Source organism: Chenopodium album, chromosome 13 (genome assembly GCF_948465745.1).
Source record: "Chenopodium album chromosome 13, dcCheAlbu1.1, whole genome shotgun sequence".
Taxonomy (NCBI): Eukaryota; Viridiplantae; Streptophyta; class Magnoliopsida; order Caryophyllales; family Amaranthaceae; genus Chenopodium; species Chenopodium album.
Window position 1 is genome coordinate 19,379,877 of NC_137846.1, and position 20,464 is coordinate 19,400,340.

Here is a 20,464-nt window from a genome sequence, read left to right on the forward strand (position 1 = left end):
GGACTGAACTGAACTGAATAGAGGTGAAATGAATATTTTATGAGAGAAAGAAATTAGGAACTGATTTGAACTGAACTGAATTGAAATTAAGCTGAAGTGAACAGGCCCTTAATCGGTTAATACATACCTTTAGTTTTTCTAATGACTTTCTCAAGTATACAAAATAGAGGAAGTATATAATTTTTTTTTTTTAAAATTTTTTATATATATATATATATATATATATATATTTATATTTATATATATATATATATATAGATAGATAATTCATAGCATCAACCTTATTTTCTTCCCTAATATTATCTTAGTTCCTAAGATTTGAATCAAGTAGTATTTACGTGGTAAAAAAAGATCATTTTAAATTTTTAATCATACATTATTATTTTTATATTATATAAAAAATATATAAAATAGGATCTCGCTAAATTTGTATAAATTTAAATATTTCAAATTTAAGTGAGTCGGACTTTGAAAAATGAAAGGAATATACCAGGGAGTAGAAGTATAAATTAACACTGTTGTGTTGTAAATGCATTACGGAGTAATGCCCTATTAGTTTGAATGAAACTATTAAGTCAACAGTACTAAACTGCTTATGATGCATTTTGTATCTTTCATTAAATAAATAAACAAATAATAAAATTGGATCAAGATTTTTAATACTGTATCTTTTGACAATAGTTTTATGTTATTTGCATCAATCTAACTTCTCTACACCCAAATTTTAAAAAAAATAAAAATAAATCATTTCAACTTCCTACCAAATAAAATTTCTCTAAAAGATAACTTTAGCTTCATACAAGTATATAAGAGCAACTCCAACGGCAAGCTAATTTGACAATTAGCTTGGCATGCCACATAAGAGTTTAAGCTAATTATCATTATAGCTACTTTAAACTCCAATGACTAGCTATTAGCTTACAATTTAAATGAATTTCACCTTCTTAATTAACTTTTTATTTTTCATTTTATTAATTCTATTTTTTATTTTCTTTGGTAAGTTTTTCTCCAAGCAAATTAGCTTTGTCAAGCTAATTTGCTTAGCCAAACTAATTGCATTTTCTAGCTCCAATGGTCAAGCTAATAGCTAGGGATTATTTAATATTGCAAGCAAGTGCCTAGCTACAACCATTGGAGTTGCTCTAATTAACACAATAATAAGTGCAAGATTATTTCAATAAAAATAATGGAGTTTCAACAAAGATTGATATTTTCAGAAAATTGTGAGTTTACACAAAAATTGATACATTTTTTTCATCAGAAAACTTTTATATATATATATATATATATATATATATATATATATATATATATATATATATATATATATATATATATATATATATATATATATAATTTTTGGGCTATAAGGGGAGCTGGAAATGTCAGTTACATTGTGGAGGGTAATATTTGTAGCCCAACAAACATGAAAAAGCAGGTGAAAGAGAGAACACGTGTGAGATCAAATCTGAAGAGTTAAAAAGAGATTTGGCAATTTGCTTATGACTTTCAATTATGCCAGCAAACTTGTACAGAAACTCTCATCACCCACTTCACTTCTTATAACAAAACAAACCCAGATTTAGAGGGCATGCAAATACATTACCATTTTATTTGGGCTCTTTCGTATTCACTTTTGGCCCCTTTTTCTGGCCCAATTTCATGCTGCATGGAATTTGGATTCTACACTGCACCTAAATTCCCTTTTCCCATTGACAAACATAAACAAACTCCGTCATGTTTCTCGGATTCGTCATTTTTATATCTAAGTACTTGTATCCGATATGAGTTTCCGTGCTAACCTCATCACACTTCGCTTGCACCATCACTGGACCTCAGTTTAATGGGGAGATATATAGGAACTTAACTAAATTTATGATTTTCTGAATTTACTGAAAGATGATATGAATATTGATTTCAAGATTGAACGGTGTTTTCATTAATGATTTTTATATTTCATTGCAGACGGCTTACCGTGTATACAAGACTTCGAAAGTTATTGGAAATCTGTACACAAAATTTGCAGATATGCAGAGCTATTTACCATAAAACTGAAGAAAAGGGAGCCGCTGAAAAACCAGCACCCCCACCACATAATAACATTCCCCCAGAATCTATTCTGCTCCTAAACGTTACCCGGTCCAGCAAAAGTTTCTCCACAGGTACTTCACAATTGTAGTCTTTGATGCTTCGAGTACTTGTTCTATCAGAGTTGCTGGTTTCTCCTTCACTATCCTTGGAAAAACTTTTGACATAGTTTCTTATGTCTTCTTCAAGTGAAATGGAGGGAGATTTTGACAATGAGCTATTATAACTTCTTTTAAGTGGAGAACCCTCGTGACATTGCCCAAATGGAGTTCTCTGCATAACAACAGGAACAACAAACATTAAGAATTTATCAAAAAGACTAAATTTTATTGTTTTGTTATTCAAATATTTTCGGGCAGATAAATACTCTCTGAAGACAAATCAGATTCCACGCTAAACAGGAGGCAAATACTCCATCCATCACAATTAAGTCACGTCATTGCCTGACTATTACAACTTAATTGAGGTTACGTAGCTACTCCTACATGCTAGAAAGAAGATTCCATTAATTACAATCATGCCCGAGTGCAATAGCTCTATCAAAGCTTCACTGAAGCATACAGCTAAACACTGATGCTCTATTCAGAATTAGCCCATAAATTGAGGTAAAGTTGGCAAATTTATGTGCAACTTTGCTAAAAATGCATCACTAGGATGGCCATGGACCATGGTAATACAAATTATAATACCAAATATGATTTTTTTTCCCTTTTAATATCAGTTTCACTTGTTGCAGGAAAAACACGTGCAATTTTAAAAAGGGAAAAATGTAGTCATACTCACAACACAAGTCACAACTACTACTAAGCCATGAACCCAATTGATATGTACTGCGAAAATGTAGCAATAAAGAGCAGGGAAACCAGTCCAACAGAGGCATGAATTTTAACAACGTTATTAGGATAGATTATGATGTAGAAGTAAAGGACAGTATAAAAAATATGGCAAGACAACACAAAGAATAACAGGCAATGTAAGAAACAGACCTGGGTCTCAAAGGAGTAAGCATCACTAAATCTGCTTGGAATTCCAGGTAAACCTACTCTATCACTGCCTGGGCCATCAACACTGACCATGGATGGTAGATCCTCTATAGAAGAAAAGTCAGACTCATCAAATGTTGATATTGAAACACATTCGTCAAAAAAAGCCAATGCATCTTCTTCAAGGTGCCTAGACACTTTCTTCCTTTCAAAACTAGCCTGCACACATTTAATATCATGAAATTAAGCAGAACAGTAGGAAGGATCACGGAAGATACATTGGCCATTCAAATGTTTTACACACGACACCTCAAGAATGAATTCAGGGTAGCAGATTTAAGAACAATGAAGCAAAAAAACTCATCAGTAAAAGAGGCTATGACGATTTGTATAACCATATCTCAACAGAAGCTTTCAGATACAAGAAAATAGTCAAACGAAATAACCAACCTAATTGATGTAGAGTGGATTAGACCCTTAGTAGAGATATAAGAGAAACTCAAAGCTAGTCAAAAATGCTGCATGACTAATCCAACTCACTAGGACTAAGAAACAGAACAATCAATAGGTAAAAAGAAATACTCCGTCCGTCCCTTTTTGATTGACTCATTTGAGCAAATTTCACGGGAATTAAGGGAGAAGAGGAAGCAGAAAAGTACATTGGAAAGTTAAATTCACATAGGGTTTGCAAAAAAGGAGAGAGAGAAAGTAATAAAAGTACATGGAAAAGCAGAATTCACATGGGGAAGCTAACTTTGCACAAATATCGTTGCAAATTGAAGGGTATTTTGATGCAAATGGGATCATCATTTTGGACCAAAAATTTGGCCAAATGAGTCAATCGAAAGGGAAGGAGGGAGCAATAATATGGACATCCTCCAACTCTATCACCAGTCCATGATACTAAACACACCCTAGGCACCCTCACTAACAATAAATAGGGAAAATAGAGTATCACCTTTCTTACTGCACGAGTTTTCTGCACAACAGGAGTCTTTGGTTCAGGAACAGTGTCGTTAAGAATTTTAAATAATTCAATCTCACGATGCTCTTCAACAGCTAATTCCGCTCGAAGTTTCCTGGTACGTTCTTCACACTGAAGCACGAAAGACGTGTAAAAGAACACATATACATCATGACAGAAAAATAGCTATGACATCAGGATGACAAATGTTTCATGACGCAGCATGTAACATTATCACTCATTCACCAACACCAAAAATATCATCACGATATATGATGACAGAGAGGTGGACCACAAACCATCAAGGTCAATTAATAGAATAATATAGGTGAAATGAAGACATCTTATTATCTCTCCCCTAGCATGTTGTGGCAAAGATGCACTCTGTTAACAATAGTACTTGTAAATCAGACTTAAATTTTACAAAATTTTCATTATTCTCCTCTAATTCTTTTCTGAGGAAAGGTAAAGTAGCGAACCTCCAGACATCATGGAGAAACCATTGGTCAGAGTTGCAGGAATATTCCTCGTGTGCAGCTTCTACTTGGAATCTCACATGAAACTAAATGGTAATGGCACTAACAAGAAAGGAGGTTTATAACAACTTCAGGGCCCAAACAAGCAAAGTTCTTAAAAGAAACAAGTGTTCAGCTATCTGACAGAAACTATATCCTTAAAAAGACCTCAGTAATTCATTCAAGAAAGCCCCAAGTACCAGTGCTGGCTCGCCTGCAGTCTAATGCATCCCTCCTCTAATAGTTTGGAAATTGACTAAAAGAAAATGAGGAAAGGAAAAGGAACACAACAAAAGGAGAAGAAAAACCACACAAGATTCATAGCAGCTGCTTAGATATCTGTTTAAACTGTTATTTAAAATCATGTTGTCAACCAGGCCAAAGGAAATGAGATCAACAAAGATCAGTTTCCAACTGAAAATATGAAAGATAAATTACCTCTTCCAGCTCCCTAGCAAATTCCTCTCTAAAATCTTCTACTAGCTCAACTGCATTAGGATCTTCCAGTTCATGAAGAACATCAGAATTGATGTAGCTATCAATAACATCAGAATCACTCCTTAATTTGACCTGCAAAATTTTTAGTAGTTTAGCAAGTGACAGGTGTATGATTGCTTGGCACAAGATTGCTCATGAAAATGGTTACCACAGAATAATGTAATCCTAATTCACTTATCAATTTCAAGTTCTCTCTTTGAAAGGCAGCTCTGCATAGCATTACAAGATCTTTCAGAAGGAAACACCAATTGATGGTAAATTAGTCCATCCTATGGTCTATTACATGTCTTGCAACGTTATATTGACCGTTAGTTTTGTTATAGTGCCGTGATTTATCAGAACAATTCAACTTTCATAGAAACCAAGTCTATTTACTAGTACAGCAGAAGGCACTTTCTTTGTGTACTCTTCTGTGACAATAATGGATCCATTAGCTCAGAGGCTCAGAGGCTTTCCACAAGATATAGATCTGCCAACCACTTTCCTTCTTTGACATTTTTATAGTTTACTATTGTATCTATACAGCTCACTGGCTCAGGCCTCATCCCATAGAGAATTTATTGCTGCAAATCAGCAGCGCCAAGGTGATATGGGAGTTGATTCATTCCATGTCTTAAGTTTGGCCAACAATGAAAAGTAAAATAATACCAAAAGTTAATCTAATATTTTACAGGAAAATAATCCACCAATGAAAATCTCCTGCCAATGCATCCATCAAGGAAATCGTCCTAGGGACACTTGTCAAGTTGACAGTCTAGGAAGCTCAAGGGCTCAACCAGTCCCTAACTCCCTAATCCAAAAGATCCTTCAAGAAATAGAAGTTCCAAGAAATTTATCAACCTCTTCCCGCCATAAATGTAGAGAAAATAGAATTATGAACTAAGGACAAATGGTTGAAGCTGCATGGATGGACATGCCCAATGAACAAAGCACAAATGATAAAGGCTGAAAAGGGAGCCTATGCCCATTTAAAGAGTGTTATGAGCCTGTTGAGTGTCTAAGAAAACCGATGTGGTAGAACAAAGCAAAGTGTAAAATCAGGGGAGTCTTGTCAAAAGTTTTAACACTGGTAGTAGGTATTAAGTGAAAGAGGGTAGAAATGATATAAGATCAAATGCTCAACTTCATCATAATATTAAATATTACTGTAATAAATTGGATCCAGCAATCAGTAATTAACAAGGAGTATTAGTTAGGAAGAGTTAAGAGATGGGGATGTTTATTTGATAATTATCCATTAAGGATGATCACATAAGCACTCGAGAGGCTGAGATTCTCTCCCAAGCAAAGAAATTACATCACACAAAAAGCCTCATTCTCTCTCTAGTTCTATCTCTTTTATTCCATTCACTATCTCAGCTCTGTATTTTTAATATACTGTCACCTCAGCTACTTCCTAACAGATCTTCATTAATCTTTCCTAAATTATTTGGGACCACATCTTGCATACGTCTGCAGGATAGGAAGCTTGGGACAAGTAGTTACAGCTACCTCCTTTACAGGTAAAAAAAATTAACCTTGTTCAACCCATTCTATAGTAATTGCACATGATTTCATGAGCGGAATAACTCATAATTCTTAATAGCATTCGCATGGAAGAAAGAAGCAATAAAATTACTAATAAAGAAACTAAGACATCAACAAACAATGTGTTGAGATCGTTATCATTAAAGCACACATTACAGTTATCTTGCCTATACAATTCATTTAAGACAAAGATGCAGGGATGCAGAGTTGTAAAACAGTTAGCATATTATTACATTTAATATAAATCAATGATCCACTAGGATCAGTATAACAAGATGAAGTAGCCATAATAAAATGTATTTTCAGATGTTTCAACTCTAAAAATTACTAGCTCTGTTTCTTGTTTATGGTTCTATAATGTATAACACTCTATATCTATGGCACAAATTTAAATTATCAGTTCAATAATATGATTTGGATCCCAAAAGAAAATTTGTTATGGGACAAATGTTCATTATGCAACTATGGCCAGCAGAACAGGTCAAACCTGCCTCAGTATTTGTAACTCTATACAACCCTGCAATTTTCCCATATTAATCCCCATATTGCACAACGGTACATATTCCAGGTAGCTGTATGGTAGAGTACGCTGGGTTCAGATTGCCCAATCGATCATATTTATCAGATTGTTAGATTTGAAATTAAAGTTGGCTAATCATTATAGTAAGTATGAAGGGAATTGGGTTGCAAAATATCCTGAGGCAAAAGTAAAAGAGAAGAGAAAGAAAGAACAGAAAATAGTTAATCTAGAGACACTCACAAGTTTTAAGTCACTCTCCAAGTTAGAGATAGCCCGTCTAACTTCTGAACGAACAGTTTCAAGAATTCCACCAGTAGTGCCACTATTGTCTTTTAAGGGAGTTATCTGGAAAATAAGGAGCCAAAATTTAGGGTCTAAAGTGTAATATTCAACTGAGAATTAAATACCAAGGAACCAACCTTCTCCTCAGAAACTGCATTAATGGTCTTTTCTTCAGCTTCTGAGATTGAAGTTGTTGATTTTTCATCATCCCAATGAGGTATTAGAGAGCCAGACTATTCAAGAAAACAAGCACGTGAGACTGATGAGATTTGTCCTTTAATAGAATAAATAATATTATTAAGAAATAAATGGCTAAGAGTATCAAACATAGTACCAGATTTATGGCAGAATCATCTGAAGTCTCAGAGGCAGGATGCTGACTTGACCAAGTATTCCGGCCTTTCAGTAATTCAGAGAAATCAGAAGCACTTCTAGCCAGATTGCTCTTTTTATCAACCAAAGCACGATTTGCTTCTGAACTGATCTTACTTCTGCTTCTAGAATTCAATGATTCACTTACCTGCTCCCTTTCACACTGAAAAAATAAACAAAATACAATATTATGCACTCGAAATTTAGAGAAAGAACTGAATTTACAGGCATCTTAGCTAGCAACATTCGATGACATATGAAGCTCCAAAAATAATGTGATATTCCAATTGAAGAAATATGGATCAAGTGAAAAGCAGGAAAATGAAGCAAACTCTTTTCTCGCTAAATTCAATTCCACATAATCCCAGAGATTTACAAGCACAGGCTAAATACTTAGTATAAAATATACCTTTGCACCAGGGAAAAATATTATCATATAAAAAAAATCCACTTTTGAAGACCCCTCCATTAACAACGTATTAATAAAAAACGGGTACTACTTCTAGTCTTCTACCAAGCCTGACTTTTCCAATTATTTGTATTACTACCTTATATATATCACATTGATAATCGGAACAAGACTTTCTGGGTTACAGCTTAAATACAGATATATCCAGATTAGACAGTGCAGAAAAGAATTGCAAGATATAGAGCTGTTTTAGAGCCCTCAATCCTCAAAATTGGTTAATCAGGGATCAAGTGTTCCCAACTTAATTCATAAGACAATCAGGAAAGCTAAATGATTTAATATGTCCTAAGTCCTAACTGTTCACTTGCGTGCGCACATACTGACACACAATCCCCGTCCCACCTTGGCATATCATATGAGGTGCAAAATATTTTCAAGAAATCAAGCTTCAGCAATCAATTGCTTATTGTCTTTTACACAACTTGACATTACACAATTTTCTCATCTTCTACCATCAAGTATCAAACCATTAACCACAGTAGCTAGTAGCTACTCATACATAATTCAAGAATCGATACACCCAAACGTTAATATTCTAATTTAGCAACAACACCAATATTCCTTGCACAATCAAATCCATCATCTGTCATAAATGAACACAAATCAAACTCCTTCCATCACCTAATTCATAACAATCCCTCATCGATTACATACAAGTACATGTTAGCACTACATCATACCAACCTACTCGGGCCAAAAAGTCAAAAATGGAGTGTCTACATTACATAAATGATAAATTCCTGCAATACAACACAAGTCTACAACACCAATTCATCTAAATTGCTCAAAACATCAAAATTAACCACAGGAACAAAAAAATTCTCATTATCAATATGAAAAAATAAAATAAAAGAGAAATAAAATGCGTCACCAAACCTCAGAATTACCATAGTGCCCTCGAGACGGAGACCGCCGCCGCCGTCCAGTATCAACCCTAGACAAGCTCCGGCCAATACCCTTCCTTCCACCACCAAAACCACCATTAGAGAACTTCGGCTCGCCACCGGAGTTCCTCAAAACTGACCTCCCTCTCCTACTATCTCCACCACCATCAAAATCATCCTTCAAATTATGTAAATTATCAACACCAACAACTTTAGGGATCTCAAAATTGGACAACTTCACCATATCAATATCTTCCTCAGAATTATTGGGTGACCCATCAACCCAAAAGAGAGGATTATCCCTTTTGTTCTGGAATTCCGAGGTTATATCCAATTGGGTCCTCGGAAATGAGTTCACACTTCTCGATCTTCGAGGAAGAGCTTTCTGGGTCGAAGTTTGTGGCTTTCTTGAATGCTGCTGCAATGGCTGCTTATTAATGGAAGTTGAAGAGGTTGAAGATGAAGTAGTGGGTCTTTTTGAGGAAGATTTGAATGATGAAGTTGCCATTTTTTGTATTGGGAATGTCAAATGAAGAGCAAATTTTGTTGTACAAGTTTATGTGTAAACATTTTCTAAGATTGAAGAATTTAGGTGGGAATTTTGTGGGGTTCAATTTAATGGTGATGAGCGTAATTGCGGAAATGGTGATTGCTATTGTGATTTTGTCTTATTTTGGCTCCAAAACAAAATTGGTGCTTTCCTTCGTAAATGTGTTTTGGTCAACCTTGATTATTAAGTTATTCCTTCGATTTTTTAATACTTGCTCCACTTTTTTTTTTTTTTTTTTTTTTTTACGGCCATTTTTAAATACTTGTTTAATTTCTTTATTTGGAAAATTGTTATAATATTTAATTTATTTCTCTTAATTAATGGGATCCAATTTTATTACTTTAAGATTTTCTCTCCTCCAATTTACCTTCCACTAATTCCATTATCTCTATATTTTAATATTTTCTCTAATTTCTTCTAAAATTCCGCGCATGGAGAAATTGAGCTAGTATTTAAAAAAAGGAGAGAGTATGTTTATTAAATGACATTTTCGTAAATAAATTGCATTGAAAATTGTTTTTTTTTTATTAAAAAGTATATATATTTTTACTGTTTGTGGGCCACAATAACAAGTTCGACAGATTTTCAAAGTTAACACCGTTAACTCTCCGTTTGCTACTATTCATCATCTTCCTCCTCCCACCTTCTTTTTCATGTTCATCTTCTTCCTCTTGTTCATATTTTTTCTTCTCACCCACCTTAATCTTCTCCCTCCATCTCTACCCACTTTCACCTTCTCTTTCAAGTCCGTTCAACTTCATTTCCACCGGCGAAATTAAACGAAAACCATATTAACAAAAGGAGAAATTCATGTCATGGTTAACCCTAAAGGATAGCTAAGTTTTCCTTCCTCCATTAAGTTCGACTTCGTACCACCATTTTCGGTGGCGTAAACGAAAACCTAAATAACAAAGTGAAAATAACGGGCATGGTTAACCCTAAAGGGTAGATAAGCTTTTCTCCCTCCATTGATTTCGACTTGTTTGACGTCATATAGTAAAAGGTGTACTTTTCACCATTAAAATTGAAGGTTGAAGGAGAAGAGAGAAAACAACAAAAGGTTGAAGGAGGTGAGAGAAAATTAGAAAATACCAAAAGGTTGAAAGAGGAGAGAGAAAACAACAGTTAACCAAAATTAGATGTAATTTACATATACACCAATTGATAAGACAATTCTTGTTTATCAAGGTTATAAACTTGTATTTTCTCCAATAATACACGATTTTTCAAATAATTACATGTAAAAAATAGTATTGTTCTTGTTGAGAAAACAAATGAAGTTCACATGAACAATATAACTAGTACAATTGCCATATATATATAGTACAGTGATTTATAACAAAGTACAATCATGTAAAATATTTTAAGAAAATTTTGTTCGGAACTACCCCATAAATGACCTGTTTTGCAAACAAGTATCTGATCTTTTATTTAATTTGTAAACAACTACCCTAAGATATAAAAACTTTGTCGAGCACTACCATTTAACAGTTTGCGTCAAATTTTCTGTTTGTGGGGCCATAGTTACGTTTATCTACCCAATTAACTCATTTCCCACCCATCTAACACTCGTAATGTTGTTCTTTTCCTCCGATCAATTATAAACAATTATTCACCAAATCAAGTTTTTTAATTCATTAGCAATGTAATTAGTTTAGGAGTTTCAGTTTAGGAAAATTATCTCTGGTAACCACAAACTTTTATTTTTTCTCAGTGGTAAAGTCTATTTTTTTTTTTTTATTATTATCAATGGTAATCACGAATTATTATTACTAATCCAATGGTAACTTAAGTTAAACAATTTGTTAATTCCTTAACCATGGTTTAGCCATTAGACTACAAAAAGACACAACTACCCCCAACAAATTCTTTCTTCTTCCTTTCTCTTTCCCTTCCATTCTTGCTTTCTCTTTCCCCCTCTCCGCTGCACCTCCAACCACCAGCCACCGCATCCCCCGCCCTAGCAGACCTTCTCTCCCCACCCATCCAGCCACCAGCCACCTCCTCCCCCTGTCAGCGTTCAACTTCCCCAACCTCATGATGACCAACCCAACAAAACTGTAACCCAGTGAATTCAACAGTGAAGCCCGATCAATTCGACCCAAAACCCACAAATTTGCCCAAAATCAACATAATTCGACCACTAACCAAAAACCCTAACAAATCTAAGCCAAAACCCCTCATATTCGAGCAAATTCGAGCCAAAACCCCCATTTTCGGGAAAAAATTGACCCAAAACCCCTACAATACCCATGAATAGAGCAAATAACAATTGGAAATAATTGATAATTTCGCCCCCAAAACCCTAGAAATTTCAACCAAAAATCGAGGAAGGAGAGGGAATTGAGGAAGGAGGTGGAATCGGGGAATTGAAGGAGAGGGAATCGAGAAGGAGATAAGAGGGAATCGGGCAAGGGAGGGTTGTCTGATTCCGGCATCCCCGAGAAGCGGTTTTGGTGGTGATGAGAGGAAAGAGAGGGTAGGTCGGGAACAGGGAGAGGGGGTGCTCATTTTGGGATTGGGGGTGTCAGTGGTGGGGTCTCTAGTGAAGGAAGGGGTTGAGATGCCTACAGCCGGGCTAAGCTAAGCATCGGCAAGGGGAGGGGGCTGGCGGTTGGCTGGTGGCTGGGGAGGGGTTTTAATTTTTTTGCTTTTTTTTTAAAGAAATTTAAAGGCTACTAATGTAAATTCATTGTTACTTAATCAAGATTTAACCCTGGTTAATCATTTAATAATGTTTTAATATCATTAACGTTACCATTTGTTTAGTGATATTAAGTTGTGATTACCATTGATAGCTAAAAATTTCTGACTTTACCACTGAGAAAAATAAAAGTTTGAGGTTATCAGAGAGAATTTCCTTACAATTTACTTCAATTATCATAATTAAGGATTCAATTTAGAGTTTTCAGCTTCAATTGAAGAGAGTAGATTTTAATTATTAGGGTTTTGGGTTTGAATTAAATTAGGGGTTTTGTATTTTTTGGGTTTAGGGTATATGACTTTGATTGAATGAAAAGACCACAAGTTTCATAGCAATTACTACATTTGTACCTTCTTGGTCTTTGTTTTCCCATACTAATTTGAGCCACTGACATAGGCCTACCCAACAAAGCAAGAAGATAAGTAGGAAAGAGATATCGTCTGTGTAGTAAAGGGCTAATTTACAAAACCCAAACTATTGGGTCAGTCCTGCCTGACCAATAGTTGTGTCAATCGCGTGGGTTTCTTGGCCCAGCCTTATATTGTTTAGCCAATAACCTTATTAACGATGTACAATCTAAGTTCTTTCAACGTTTTATTTGTCCAGTCCTATATCTCTCAACGTTTATATTTCCTTTTTCTTTTCTTTTTCCAAAATAAACCGCCATTTGTTCATCATCTTCATCAATTTGAAGTTTCCTCCATTTTTCTTCATCTTCTCTTCACTCATTTTCGATTTATTTTCTCTGCATTTTTCTTCTTCTCTTCATTGTTTTGTTGTATGAAAGATTTTTGCCGTACTTATTATCGTCGTAAATCAACGATGAGGTCGAAGAATGCTAATAAACCTCCGTTAACTTCCGATGATATTGGTTCTTCTAAGTCCAATTCTGTTTCTAGGTATACATTTTAACGTTTTTTTATTTGAATTTTTTCGTTTTGATTTAGGTTTTCCAGTTTTTGAGTTATATGTTAAATGTTCTTTGATTTTACTGTTGATGTAGTTATATTTGATTATGATTGTTGAAGTTATTTTATGTTTTATTCTAATTTAGTTATTCGATTGTTTATTATTATTGTTGAATTTCGATGTCCAACTCATCGTGATTCTTTTGTGTGTTTTTTTTTTTAGGTTTTTAGTTCAATTCATTTTGTTTTCAAAATTTGTGTTCAAAATTTCATTGATGATTTGTAGAAAATCTCCGAAGAAATCGTTGAAGAGTAAGTTAAATGCCAAAACTAGGTTTGTTTTGTTGTTGCCGAAATATATGTTTCGTTTTTTATTATATCCTCTTATTCTTAAGTGATATCCTCTATTGCGTTGATGATGTCTTGTATGTAATAATTGAAGTCCTCTATTTTGTGAATGATGTCATCTATTGTCTTTATGTTGTCTTTTATATAACATATGATGTCCTTAATTTTGTTTTTGATGTCCTCTATTCTAAAAAATGCTATTCCCGATATCCTATAATACTTTGATGTTTTTTAATTTTTTTGATGATGTCCTTAATAATACAGATGATGTCCTGTGTTCTTTAGATGATTTCCTTTATTGTCTTGTTGATGTTTTGCATTCTTTAGATTATGTCCTTTATTCCATAATTGATGTCCTATTCTATTAGCGACGTCCTCTATTCTCTTTATGATGTCTTTAATTCTGTTAATGATGTGCTCTATTCTTTTGATGATGTCTTTTATTATTTTGATGATGTCCCGTAATTCTTTAGTTAATTTCTTCTAGTGTCTTTTTGATTGCTTGTAATTCATTATATCCTATATTATGTGAATAATATCTTCTTTTCTTTTACTTTTGCATCACTTTGTAATGATTTTATTTTGTGTTTGTTTATGATATCCTATATTGCGTTGGTGATTTCCTGTATTATCGGACATTGTATCCTTTATGCTGTATATAATATCTTGTAATACTTTGGCTAATGTTTTGCATTCTGTTGATGATGTCCTTTATCCCATAAATTCATGTCCTCTTTTCTGTAGATGATGTCTTCTATTCTGTTAATTATGTTTTCTATTCTCTTATTGATATCTTTTATTCTGTTGATGATGTCTTTTATTCTGTTGATCATGTGTTATATTCTTTTGATGATGTGCTCTGTTATTTTAGATGATCATCGCAACCCTTAGCTAAACTTGTCCTGTGTTCTTTAGATGATTTCCTTTATTGTCTTGTTGATGTTTTGCATTCTTAACATAATGTCCTTTATTCCATAATTGATGTCCTCTATTCTTTTGGTGATGTCCTGTGTTCTCTTGATGATGTCTTTAATCATGTTAACGATGTGCTCTATTCTCTTGATGATGTTTTACATTCTTTTGATGATGTCCTGTAATTCTTTAGATGATATCCTCTATTGTCTTTTTGATGCCTTGTAATTCATTATATCTTGTATTATGTGTATAATATCTTCTTTTCTTTTACTGTTGTCTCACTTTGTAATGATTTTATTTTGTGTTTGTTTATGATATTCTATATTGCTTTTGGTGATTTCCTGTATTGTTGGACATTATATCCTTTATGCTGAATATAATATCTTTTTGACATCCTTTATCCTTTATTAACAATCTTATACTTTATTTTATATTTCAGAGAACAAGCAAAAGAATCTTCTGTGAAAAAAGTTAAAATTGATGTTCCAAAGCCTCAAAAAAGAAAGAAGTTAGAAAAACAAGCTTTTAATTTGAGGTATTAGATTGTTAAAACATTATTATATGTATATTTTATATCTTTTTTCCTGGTCCAATCATTTTCTGTTATTTTTGTTTTCTTCCAGTGATATAACTACAGATGGTATGAGAGATGTTACAATTTCTAGTCAATCTAGTGCACATTCAATGTCATATCTTATAAGTCTTTTATCTGATGCACAAAAATCTGCTGTTGAAGAGATTGGTTTGGTGGACTTTTGTATATGAACTTTTCTAAAGATTTAAATAGGTCTTTGTATCAGCCTCTTGTTCTGAATTATAATCCTACTGCAAAAATTTTGTTGGTTGGTGATAAGAAGATTTCCTTTAACAGTGCTGATTTACACAATGTTCTTGGCATTCCTCACACTGCTACTCCAGTTATTGAATTGTCAAAAAAGAAGCAAGGTGAAAATCCAGATAAGGATATAATCAAGGAATGGAGACTATTTTGGTTTAGATGATTATTTTAACATTTAAGGAAATGAAACGAGAGGTGTAGAAATTATCCTGTATACTTTCTTTGATATCCTATGTATACTTTCTTTATTTGTTGTTTAATATCCTGTATTGATATTTTAATATCCTCTATGTACATATAGATATCCTCTATTTTATGTATTTTGTCCTGTATACTTATATTGATATCCTTTATTATTTAATTGATATCCTTTTTTCATGAATTCTATTCTAAGATTATGTATTGTTTTCTTTTTCAGGATGTTGATAAGAAATTGTTGATTATAAAGCGCAATATTCAAATTGGTTCCGCTGTTAATCTTGAGTTGATTAAAGATCTTAGAAAAGATGGTGAAAAATTATCAAAAGAAGCTTCTTAGCCAGAGTCAGATTTTGATATGAATGAATAGTTTTTTCAGATGCTTGATGCTATAGAAGAGAATTTTGTGAAACAAAAAGAGATTGCTGAGAAGAACAAGGGATATCCTGTGATAGTTGAAAAGAACAAGACTTCAAATGATTTGGATAAAAATAATTTTATTTACTGGACTCTGGTACCCTTAAAGATAATTTGTAGAGAGATATTTCAAGCACATTAGCTTCTTCAGAGAATACTTCTCAGGGTTGGAAAAGAGAATTGATGATTCTGTCTCTGGAAATTTAGAATTAAGTCCAGCTGTAAATCTGAAGTCAAATGAGAATGTTACTCCAGAAGTTAGTGCTGATTCTTTAATAAAACAAATAGCTTCTTCAGAGAATACTTCTCAGGGTTTGGAAAAGAGAATTGATGAAGCTACCTCTGCAAGTTTGGAACTAAGTCCAGCTGTAAATTTGGAGTCAAATGAGAATGTTACTCTAGAAGTTGGTGTTGATTCTTTAATTAAACAGATAGCTGTTGGTTTTGCATCTCCTAATTTTAACCTTTTAGACAGTCAAGAAACACCTTCTCCTCCTCAAACTAATCCACTTCTTGCAACCTCTTTTGCTATTCACCTCTGTTTCTCCTAATACTTCTGTTCTTGCTGCTACTTCTATTCCTATTACCAGTATTGGTCCTCCTGTTATGTCTATTCCTTATACTACTTCTAATCCTATTTCTTCCTCTAGGCAGCAAAATCCTAATGAGGTATCTTCAACACAAAACATTTTGTAATGTGTTTATGTTAAACAGTATTGTAAAATATACTAGTGTTTTTGAATGGTTTATGTAATTGATATTTATTTCAGAATAATAATATATTTTTAATTTATTTCAGATATTATTATTATTTATAGATTACATTTGTTCTTGATATTTTATATTCTTTTTATGTATGATATCCTCTATTTACTGGATTTAATCTTTTATTTATTATTTGATTTCATCTATTTTGTTCTATTTTACTTGATTATATCTTTTACAGGAAAGGGAGTTAAGGCGCAATAGTCAGATATTGCAAGTGTTAATACAAAAGCAAAGAAGATTATCTTCTACTTCAGCACAAGGTTCTGTTCTTGCTCCAAAGGCTTCTGTTTCTTCTAGTGCTCAAGTTAATGTTTCTGCAGTACCTCTTTCTGTTCATACAGCAATAAATTCAGCACAAGGTTCTGTTCTACCTGTTTCTTTTGGTTCTATTCTTACTCCAAAGGCTTCTGTTCCTGCTAGTTCTGAAGTTAATGTTTCTGTAGTACCTCTTTCTATTCATATAGCAATAAGTTCTATTAGTGTTATTGCTTCTAAAATATCTGAATCTGTTCATGCTTCTGCGGTACCTGTTTCCGTTTATACACCAAGTTCTTTTTCTCATGTTAGTGTTGAGACTTCTGTTTCAATACCTGTTCAACACCCTGTTATTGTTAGTGTTGAAACCCTTCTAAATGAAGTAGAGCGTAAAAAAGTTGCAAAGAAAATTGCTGCTAATTTTGAATTGAGAAAGGCAAAGTTGAAGGAATTGAAACAAAGAAGGATTAAAAAGAAGAATGCTAAAGTTCCTTCTTTACCAGTTGAAAATACCTGAAGAAAATAGTGATTTCTTTGTGGCTAGGAAATTGCAAGAAAGAAAGCAGGATTATAAATCATTTACTTCAGAAGAAAAACAGCTCCTTGATTTTTTGTTTTTTGATCCTACTGTAGAAGAAGATCCTTTGGAGATAATTGAAACTACAAAAGGGAGACAAAAGAAGGGAGATAGATTCTTTGAACTTGATTCAGATACAATTGCAGAGTTTGCTGGCTTTAACACTGAAATTACCATTACCAAGCATGATATATTATCTTTAGCCCCTAGTACTTGGGTGGCTGGTAATATTGTTAACTGTTATGCTTGTCTATTTAACTTGAAAAAAATGGAACTTGAGAGTCAGTATGGTGGTAAATTTCCAGATGGGCAAAAGTTTGGTTTACACTCAGTGTTTTGTGAGTAAATTTACTATATTGTTTTTAAATTCATCTTTAATAATGCATTTTACATTTTCTCATTATAAACACCTGATTGTGTCTCCCCAAAAACCAAATCCGGTGATGAATACCTTTCACGTCATTGATTATCAAACGAAGTGAAAGTGTGAAAAGTCTTGTGATGCGGTTGTTTTAATAAAAATACTTCCCTTTCTGTTTTTAAAATGTACTCTATTTATGAAAATGTCCAGTTCAATTTAGTTTGGTCCATGATAAGGGTCCAATAATGGTGTAGTTCGATTGGGCTCGAAAAGAGCTTTCCAATGATATATTATAAGCCCAATTCCGATGAATAATGAGGAACTTATGGCCAAAATACTAAATTGGGCCTGAAATGGTTTTATGTGGCCAAATAATCAAGTGGAGGGCCCATTAATTATTATTCCTAAAATTATTAGGATTGATTTTAATCTTCTAGAATAATTTAGAAGGTTATTTTAAGTTCTAATGGGATTAGGATTAATAATTATATTTTTTAGAAAATAAAGAATTTTATTTGGAATAAAACAAGTGTTTTGAAAAGATTAAATCTGATTTTAAAAGATAAGTACGGACTTTAATTAATCTAATTTAATTAGATTAAGGATTCCGTACGGATTTTAGAAAATGCGTTCTCCTCGCGAAACGATAGGACCTGTCGCGCTGCGACAGAAGTAGTTTTACTCCGAATCGAATTCGATCTTTTTCTGATTGTTTCGGGACTATTTTTTCTTTAATAGGGTCGTATTTCTCCGTTTTCAAAATCAACAAGCTCAATCATCAACAATCATCTAATTCTATTCTCTTCTCTCTTAAGCCAAAGCATATTCTTTCTCCCTCTTTCTAAGCCTAGCCTTTTCATAAACACAATTCCGCATTCACGAGTTCTAGACACACCTAGCCAAGCTCGAAGTTGTCTTTGCCCTAGACGTGAAAGGTTGATAATTTTTGAGGGTTTGGTCCCAAATCCCTATTTCAATTATTTAATTAATTGTTTGATTTAATATTTTCCTTGAAGTTACTAACGTGTGTATTGTTTTGATAGAAAGAGATACGAAGCAACAAAGTAAGTTGTTTTATTGCTATATTTCTTTAAGAAGCATGTTTATATTATTTTAATTCCCAGTATCATGTATGCTTTCTAGTATCATGTTTAGGTTACTTCCTATTTCTTTTATCATGTTAGTATCATGTTAGGAATAAAGCTTTGATCTTTATTGTTTAGTGACATGCTAGGATTTGTTATTAATCTTGTTAGTATCATGCCTAGGATCTTGCTATTATTATTATGCTTTCATGAGATTGAGAATATTATTTTGATGATGATGATTTGTTGATATTATGTTGCTTGATATTACTGTTATTGCTTGATCACGCCCTCTCTTGCAGGATTAAAGGGAATTTGTACTTGAAATCACACTTAATAAGATTATTAATAATCTTGTTTAGGCTAATGTGATTATAATTCAAGTGATCGCCAATAATAGTCTTGTTTATGCATTAATATTCAACCAACATAGATTAAACAGGTTTAGGGTTAATATATTGTTTGTATGTTAGTCAGAAAGCACACATGAATATGAAAAGAATAAAGTAGAGGCCTATTTTTAGGGCAGGTTCAATTTCTTTTAGGTTGGATTTGTACCTTCATCCTCAAATATCCAGTCATGGTTCCATACCACTATGGAGTTAGCAATCTAATGGATGGTGAAGGGGTGTAACCGACTATTTTACTCTAGCTTCCTTCCCTTTGGACGCCACCATGCTTAAGTGTATGATCACAGTGGGGCTCAAGTGTGGGATGCTTGAAATATTCCCTACACACATTATTTGAATTTTTGTTTTAACAGCATGAAGTTGATAGGCAACACAAAAAGATTAAACGCTTTAAAAAGAGATGTGAGCAAGTGAAAGAAGCAGAGGATGTAATGGAGGCTATGCATAATGGTCCTAATTATGTTGCTTATTTGGATGCAAAGGAGAATTTGGATAAACTAAAATCTTCATTTGAACCAATAGATATTTCTGATAAAGAGGTTGTGGAAGAGATACAGAGGTGGTGTGATAGATTTCTTAGAATTAAGTTCAACAAATTGGATTTGGTATTTTTCGATTGTTTTATTTATTTCCTTCATTGTTTTAATTATATCCTTTACTGAATTTTTGATATGTTTTAGTAATTCAATGATATCTTGCATTGGATAGATGTTTTCTTTTGTTTCTTTCATGATATTCTGCATATAGATATATGATATCCTCTATTGCTTATATGATATTATGTATTCTTATTCATGATTTCCTGTATTTCTTTTATCATTTCCATTTTTGTTCTAATGATATCCTGTATTGCTTTATGATCCTGTATTTCTTAGCTTATTTCCTTTATTGCTTTCATGATATCCTGCATGGATAGATTATTTTCTTTATTACTTTCATGATATTATAAATATGTATAGATGATATCCTCTATTGATTTATGATATCGTGTATTTTAATTCTTGATTTCCTTTATTGCTTTTTTGATA

At 33.1% G+C, this 20,464-nt stretch overlaps 1 protein-coding gene across 2 annotated transcripts; it reads right to left on the reverse strand.

Moving 5' to 3' along the window:
* Nucleotides 1–1,919: 1,919 nt before the first annotated feature.
* On the reverse strand, nucleotides 1,920–9,725 carry LOC145576466 (uncharacterized). Of its 2 annotated transcripts, none has more exons than XM_081634225.1 (8): nucleotides 9,095–9,725; nucleotides 7,712–7,912; nucleotides 7,515–7,610; nucleotides 7,336–7,440; nucleotides 4,989–5,120; nucleotides 4,030–4,167; nucleotides 3,075–3,290; nucleotides 1,920–2,361 (listed from the first exon to the last, which is right to left on the reverse strand). In XM_081634225.1, exons 1-8 carry the CDS (start codon nucleotides 9,608–9,610, stop codon nucleotides 2,041–2,043), a joined length of 1,725 nt encoding a protein of 574 aa, XP_081490351.1. In that variant the 5' UTR covers nucleotides 9,611–9,725; the 3' UTR covers nucleotides 1,920–2,040. The 2 variants fall into 2 exon arrangements, with proteins under 2 accessions (XP_081490351.1, XP_081490352.1); XM_081634226.1 differs by having other exon boundaries at nucleotides 1,921–2,361; nucleotides 9,106–9,339.
* Nucleotides 9,726–20,464: the final 10,739 nt, after the last annotated feature.

Coding starts and splice junctions, on each gene's coding strand:
- LOC145576466 (XM_081634225.1), bottom strand. CDS start 9,610: ATGGCAACTTCATCATTCAAATCTTCCTCAAAAAGACCCACTACTTCA. Junction 5,121..7,335: donor TGGAGAGTGACTTAAAACTT/GTGAGTGTCTCT, acceptor AAAATTTTGCAG/GTCAAATTAAGGAGTGATTC. Junction 3,291..4,029: donor AAACTCGTGCAGTAAGAAAG/GTGATACTCTAT, acceptor AAATGTGTGCAG/GCTAGTTTTGAAAGGAAGAA.